We start from the raw sequence: 7,764 nt of genomic DNA, 5'->3' as shown, positions 1-7,764 counted from the left end.
GGGAACACTGGAGATGACCCTTCAACAGAAGTGTCCTGGATCATGCATGATACGCTATAGCCCTTGAGTACAGGGATCAAATTCCCACACAAACAGTCATGCAGCTGTGCACGAAGACAGCAGAATCTACATCTGAGGTGCTGAGATTTCTTTTGCACTGTAAACTCCCACCTTCACCTACCTGGAAATGACTGGGAGTGCATGTGAGCTCAAATTCAGAAGCAAGCCAGACCAAGTGTACTAGTGACCAAATTTCATATTCTCTGAATTGTCTGCACCCCCAAATATGTGCTCCAAATCAAATGGCATTCTGTGCGTGCAGCATATAGCTGGGCTAGACTTACTGCCTTGTCTTTGGGCTTGTCATTAGTTTCTGCAGATACAATTTGTAGAAGGGGCAATTCCTGTTTTTCACACATTTAGATTCTTCCCATTTGTTCTGCATGGGATGTCCTTGCCCCTAGAGAGCCCTGTTTTGGGGGAAATGAGGGCACATGCATGTTTGAATTTTTTTGAAAATGTAATTCCAAACATTTTTGTTGGCTTGACAGCTCATGAACACATCTCAATGGAAGGGTTTGCTTTATGGCCTGAGTTTTTTATTTGAAGACACTGCACCGGCTGTATTCTAACCCAGACTGAGCCCCTGTCTTTCAATCAGCCCAGCTGGACAACTCGGCCACAATTTTGGCAGACACCCCACACCTACCCATAGAAGGTGTTAGGGAGTTAGATTAGAAATATCAGCTACTTTTATAGCTTTCTTAGGCTCTGCACAATTCACTTTGAAATTCATTGTATGAAATTGATTTCTGATCATTCTTAAAGTTCTACGTCCTATACAATGTTTGAGCCATTTTTATCAGACCATTTTTTTTTTATTTCTGCTGCTTCTTATTGGCTGATTACAACTTCAGGCAAGCCAGAGGGGCAGAGAGATAATGAGAGTTAGTCTGTTGCCTGAGGGCCATACATAGCTTGCAGGTTTGCAGGAACGGAGTTTTTGGTTTGTGTTTCAGGGTATTTTCCTCTGGTTAGAAATTCAGAAGAAATGAAGATGTGCAAAATTATGCCTCCTTTTATTCTTTTACTATCGGGTGAGTGAATGATTTTGTTCTTTTTCTTGTCAGTTATAAACTACTAGAAGATTTAGCCAGTGTTGCACAGGTCCCTAACTCAAATAATTTTTGTTGTTTTGGAAAATAAAATGAAAATGTATTTACTTCATTTAAATCACTGTTCTGGGGTGGGTGTGAGATGAGGGGTTCAGAATGCAGGCTGCCCCGGGAAAGGGGACTACCCCAGCCCTGTCTCACTGCAGCAGGTTGGGGCCAGCTGAGAAATGCCTCTCCATAGCTGCTGCAGCTCCAGCCCCTGCCCCCACAGCCAGGGGAGGGGTGCATTTCCCCCAGCTGGGGTAAGTTCAGGTTCGTCTGCCCGCTGCGCTCCTTATCCAGAGTGAGGAATACAGCAGACTGTAAACTTTCCCCTCACTCCCTGGCATATGAATTAATTGAGTTAGGAACCTGTGTAATGGCGTGGCAAATCATACAGATATTTTGCAAATTTAATGTAAATGATATCTCTATAATTACTAATCTTAAACAAAAAATATGGTCAAGTTATTTCAGAAGAAATCCATTGAAGGCACAAGAGGGCCAAGCACCAACATCTTTTTCCAACTTTAAACATTTTATTTTCACTTCTATGTGTCAAAAGTAAATATTAAGATTTAATGTAGCAAGCACATTAAGCCATTATTTAGAGTGAATCTAGAGATCCACAGCTGTTATGTGATATCTCAAATAGGGCAATATATTGACTGTGCTTTTCTTAATTATAGTATTGGTACTTGACAAACATGAATTAATTTATTTCCATAGCACCCCTGTCAGATTAATAGCCCCACTTTACACCTGGGGAACTGAGCGAGTAAGGCCAAAATTTTAAGGTATCCACTAACTTTGGGTTCCTAGCTTGTGATACTTAGGACCTGATTTTACATAGTACTTAGCATCACAGGATTATACCTTCTAAGCACGGTCCTGCTGACTTCAGCTGTAGTTATGGGTGCTCAGCACTTCTGCAAATCAGACCCCATGAATCATACTGGGCACCCAGAAAATGAGAACCACCTGTGAAAAAATTAGTTTAAATCACTTCTCCAGTATCAAATAGCAAGACAGGGATAGAATCAAATTCTCCAGGGTGGCCTTTAGCTAGAAGACCATCTTTTCTTGTCTAGTAATTTCCTGCCTCATTCACTTTCCCAATTCTGTAACAAGAGGCCAGGGGCTTACAGAGAATAGCTGTAAACAGTGCTGTAACTTTAACTATTAAATGTTGACACTAAAAACCTTTGCAGCTAAATGATGTTCTGGTTTGTTTTCTGAAGGGTCTTCTTATTTAATATCTATGTTATAATAATCTATTTTATAATAGCCCCTGGAGGTGCTTATCTGGCTTGGTCCTTGCTATTATAGATTCTATAATATACATACATAGACACGATGCCCACTCTAAAAATGTTATGATCTAAGAATGGCATATTTTTAGTAAGGGGAATGGTCACTGCTTTCTGTTCTAGCCTCATACAGCAAGAGCAGCATATTGTGCATAGGGTCAACATGAGACCTATGTGTTATTGAGGTCCTACATATGCCTTTTGAGACCTTGTGCTGCCAGCCCTTTGCACAGGAGGAATTTCACCCACATCCTATATTAAGTTAATGAATCTTCTGCTTTAAGAAGGGCACTATATTCTCTCTTCCACCGTAATTCTTTCTGGTACGCTCCGTGACGTGATTGTCCATAAATAAATTTCTGCAATGCTTCTGCATGTTTCTTGAGCATTTGGTTGTTAGATTCATTAGAACGGATTTCCACAGGAAACATGGCTCTTCTAGAAGCTGCAAATATAATTGAATTGCAGATGGGGACACTTGGGTTCAATCTGGGTTTTGTCTCAGAATCCATGTTCAAAAACAGCAACACGATTGACAACTGGTGCTATGGCTACATTGCTGGTTTTTTTCGGACGCAGATATGCAAATTGTGCTCTCATTTGCATATCTTCATCTGATTTTTTTTGAGGAAGAGGTTTTCCTGATATTTGGCACCATGTAGACAATGCACAGCTGCCATCTGGCAGGACCATCAGGTGGGGGTGCACATCCAGGAGGCACTGAGGGAGAGTTTCTCTGAAGGACCCCAGTAACTCTCCCCTGGGCCTCCCCACTAGGGGCCTGTGCTTTGCCTCTCTATGCCTTCCCCAGAGAAACCCCTCTCTCCCCCTTTCCCTGGAGACCCAATAAAAGATCAGTTTTGTGTTTTTTAAAAAAACTTTGTATTTTTTTTAATAAAAGTAACTGAGGAGGAGGGGGGGCTGAGAACCTTGGAGCAGAAGCTCAGACGTGGGGCTGAGTGGTGCATGGTGCAGCTGGAAGTTCCACCTCGGGTTCAGAGACCTCAGTGACCTCAGGATGTGGAGGGCCAAAGAGAGTGGGGGGTGGAGTGGATCATGCATGGCAGGGGGGTCAGGGGCTGACATGGCAAGGGGAGCAGGGGCAGGCATGGGAGGGGGGCAGCTTCAGGCATGGGAGGGGGGGCAAGAACAGGAGCTGGGTAGGCCATCATCTCCCAGAGGTGGCACAAATGTTATGGCCCTGCTGCACCAGCTTGGTCCACATCTGGGCCCAAAATTGTGCATCATCACGGACCTTCTGGAGAGCATCTGCTGCATGTCCCGGAGGACAGACATGTGCTCCCTCATTAGGTCCTCCTGGACCCTCTGTGGCTCCCCCAGGGTCAGGCGGCTGGTTCACCTGGTGGTAATTGGCCCACAGTCATGGCTGGTCTAGCTGGGGAGAATAAAGAGAGGTGGCCAGTCGCTCCTGGAGACACTTTCCCAGAGGCCTTGCCCTCATCAATGAGCTGACAGGAACAGTCCTTGGGCCAGAGGATGATGATGTCCCGGGAGCAAGGCCATGTGTGGCCTGCACAGAGGCCCTTGCATCACAAGGGACCAGAAGTCCCCAGGGCCCATGCTTCCTGCCCTTCCATCCCTCATCCCATGGACAGGCAGGCAAAGCAAGTGTCCAGCCACACTGGGATCCCATGCTCGGGAGAAGGGCCTCGAGTAGCCTGGGCTCCCATTGGGGCCGAACACACACCTGCACCTGGCAGCACTGTCCCCAGGAGTGGGTGGTACCTTGAGCGTGCAGGCCTGCCCGTGTGCCGTGTGCAGCACTCCAGAGTCTGTGTGTGGGCGTCCGTGTGCCCTTGTCCCCAGCCTCCTTCCAGCTAGTCAGAAGTGTGTCTGGCCTCCCCAGAGCCTGTGAGCAGGAGCCCAGGGATGCTTTGGGGTGGCCTCCAGGGGCTGCATGGTGCAAACCGGCGCTGCACATGCATCCACATGCATGGACTGCAGCACAAGGGCCAGGCTGAGAAGGGTGAGCAACAATCGCACCCCAGCCCCTCAGTGCCCACTCCCCCCCCCCATCCTGTGTTTGTGAAAAACTAAGAGCGCTCACCTGCTGATCTCTCCCTGGCCTTGGAGAATGCCTGGCAGACATGCAGCCCCTGGGGTACCGGCTCCAATGTGAGCGTTGTCATAGTGCTGACTGTCTCCTCCTGCTCCTCCAGCTTCTCCTTCTCCTCCTCCTGGGCTGGGACCCCCGGCCGGGCAACGATGGGCATCTCCAGCCCTGAGTTCATGACCAGGAACGGGGAAGGGGCTTCAATGCCCCCCAGGATGCAGTGAAATTTTTCATAATAGGGGCAGGAGTGGGATCCTGCCCCAGAGCAAGAGCTGTGCTCTCTGGCCTAGCCCTGCTGGAGCGCCTTCACTTTGCTCCGCACCTCTCCAGACTGTGCTGGTAGCCCTTCGTGGCCAGGCTGTTGGCCATCTGGCCATATATGTTGGCATTGCACCATCTGGAGTGGAGATTCTGGAGGGTCTCCTCCTTGTCACACACCTCAAAGACAGCCAGGATCTCTGCTCTAGACCAGGATGGTGCACGCCTTTTCCTGCCCATGGCAGGCTCCTGGGAGCCCTGTACATGCTCCCTGGGAGGGGCAGTGAGCTCTTGGGGGGCTTGTGGCTGGGACATGGGTGCCCACAACTGTGGAACTGGCAGCCATTTAGGGTATGTCTACACTACCCTCCTAATTCGAACTAGGAGGGTAATGTAGGCATACCGCACTTGCAAATGAAGCCCGGGATTTGAATTTCCCGGGCTTCATTTGCATGAAGCCGGCCGGCGCCATTTTTAAATGCCGGCAGTTCGAACCCCGTGCCGCGTGGCTATGCGCGGCACGGAGTAGCTAGTTCGGATTAGGCTTCCTAATCCGAACTAGCTGTACTTCTCGTGGAATGAGGAGTACAGCTAGTTCGGATTAGGAAGCCTAATCCCAACTAGCTACTCCGTGCCGCGTGTAGCCGCGCGGCATGGGGTTCGAACTGCCGGCATTTAAAAATGGCGCCAGCCAGCTTCATGCAAATGAAGCCCGGGAAATTCAAATCCCGGGCTTCATTTGTAAGTGCGGTATGCCTACATTACCCTCCTAGTTCGAATTAGGAGGGTAGTGTAGACATACCCATAGTGAGTTGTAGCTCCCAGGTCTAGCTTCCTGCCACAAGCCCTGTCCCAGGTGTCTGTGGCTTTAAGAGCTGCAGGGAGACAGGAACTATAGAGTTGTGATGAGTGTGGACAGAAGGCACCTGTGTTATTTCCCGGAGGCCTCTTTTTTAGACAGAACTCCCTCTTCTGCATCCGCACATGCCATTTTCTGAAAAAGCTTTTTTGGAAAATGTGCTATTCTTCATAGAATGAGATTTACTGCTGTCAGAAAAAGCCCTCTATTATTTCGACTTTTTGTCAGAATGCTATTGCAGTGTGGACACAAGTATTATTTTTCCAGAATAACGGCTGTTATTCTGGAACAGTGCTGCAGTGTAGATGTGCCCTCTGGGTCTGGACCCTGAAGTGAGTCACAAGACTATTTTAATGGGGTCACCCAGGTTGGCTTAGACTTGCTGGGGACTATGGCCCATTCCTGAGTCCCACTGCCCTGGGCTGAAGCCAGAACCTTTGGGTTTCAATACTAGACAGCAAGGGCTCAAGTTACAGCCTCTCTGGCTGCAGTTGAAGCCTTTGGCTTTGATCCTCACTAGGGGCACTGGCAATTGGGCTGTGGTCTCCCCCATCTGGGGTGATGGGGCTCAGGTGATCTCGGGCTCCAGTCCCCCTTCTTTGGGTTGTGTAATACGTTTTTTTGTCAGGAGAAGATCATAGTGCAATAAATGTTGAGAATCCCTGATCTATGGCATGTGCATGGCATTTATTACTATAGTATCCCATCCCAGGAACACCTCAGAATCTTCTATGTGGTTTTTTTCCCCCCTCCCAATATTCCTGTGAGATAGGGAAGTGCTATTTTGCAGAGGAGATCTAATAATTCCAGTGCCTGTCTTTAGGAAATATAGCAAAATCTTGTTCTTGGGGAAAAAAAATCCTTTCCACCTTAAGAAAGTGCTTGATTGCAGTCTATAAGTATAGACATGGGGAACAATTATTTGATGATGGGATCTTCAGTTTAGCAAACAGGGGTATAATAAAATATCATGATTGGAAGCTGAAGCAAGAAAAATTCAGCCAGAATAAGTGGTAAATGTTTAGTAGTGAAGGTAATTAACCATTGGAACTATTTTCCAAAGGTTGTGGAGGATTCTCCACCACTGGCAATTTTTAAAATTAAGACTGAATGTTTTATAAAAGTTATGCAAAAGGCATGGGGGGATTCTAGAGCCTGTGCTACACAGTTGATCAGACTAGATCAGGGGTCTCCAAACTTTTCAGCCCGAGGGCCGCATTAACTATCAAACAGCAGTTCGGGGGCCGACTACACACTTGAGGTCCAAATAAAAAACAATCAAAACATGGATGTTGTTTTTAATTATTTATTTAATATTATTTTATTCAGTTATTATTTAATAACACATTGATACACTACACATGAACACCTGTATTAGTGTGAATGGTGAAATTGTTTCCTGGATGCCAAAATAGCAGACATTTCTGGCTTTAGATTTGTTGTCCCTAACATCAACAGTGACCTGAGATTATCATCGGACAAGTTTGTTCTCAAATTGTTCTTCACGTATTTCATTCTTGAAAATGTTTGTTCACACAGGTATGTTGTTCCAAAGATTGAAAGGTACCTTGATGCAAAAGTTTTGACATTAGGAAAGTCTTCCTTGGGCAAAAACTGGTAAAAACCCACCAGTCCTATTTTGAACTTGTCCCTAAGGAGGTCATTTGCTTGCAACTCAATGACTTCCAGCTGCAGTTCATCTGGGCAACTGGCCACATCTGCTTCAAATGGGTTTTGAAACAATCTCACTTCTTCTGCCTTTGAATCCAAAAAGGTCTCCACGGGCCGGATGAGAGGGCCTCGCGGGCCGCATCCGGCCCCCGGGCCGTAGTTTGGAGACCCCTGGACTAGATGATCACAATGATCCCTTTGGACCTTGGACTCTATGAGTGTGTCTGCACTGCAGGGCTTAACTAAAAATAAGCTATGCAAATTGAGCTACGTCAATTGTGTATCTTATTTCGAAATAGCTGATTTCAAAATAGGAAGCATCTACATAGGACTTATTTAGAAATAGAGCACTCTTCCTCCGACTACCCTTACTCCTCGTACAATGAGGGTTACAGGAGTCAGAGTAATAAGTCCTCCATCTTGACAGTATTTTCACAT

At 46.8% G+C, this 7,764-nt stretch overlaps 1 protein-coding gene across 2 annotated transcripts in view; it reads left to right on the top strand.

Moving 5' to 3' along the window:
* Positions 1-909: 909 nt before the first annotated feature.
* Positions 910-7,764, top strand: part of LOC102459659 (uncharacterized) — a 32,045-nt gene continuing 25,190 nt past the window's right edge. Inside the window, exon 1 of one of the 2 annotated variants that reach the window (XM_075929887.2) lies at positions 910-1,097. In XM_075929887.2, coding sequence (XP_075786002.2) covers positions 1,052-1,097 — 46 coding nt within the window. In that variant the 5' untranslated portion in view covers positions 910-1,051. The remainder of the gene's footprint in view (positions 1,098-7,764) is intronic. The other variant, XM_006131775.5, reaches the window with a different exon arrangement.

The sequence above is a fragment of the Pelodiscus sinensis genome, chromosome 4, assembly GCF_052426305.1.
Source record: "Pelodiscus sinensis isolate ZL-2025 chromosome 4, ASM5242630v1, whole genome shotgun sequence".
NCBI classification, from domain to species: Eukaryota; Metazoa; Chordata; order Testudines; family Trionychidae; genus Pelodiscus; species Pelodiscus sinensis.
Note: the sequence above shows the minus strand (reverse complement) of the source record. Positions and strands in the feature narration are given on the sequence as shown.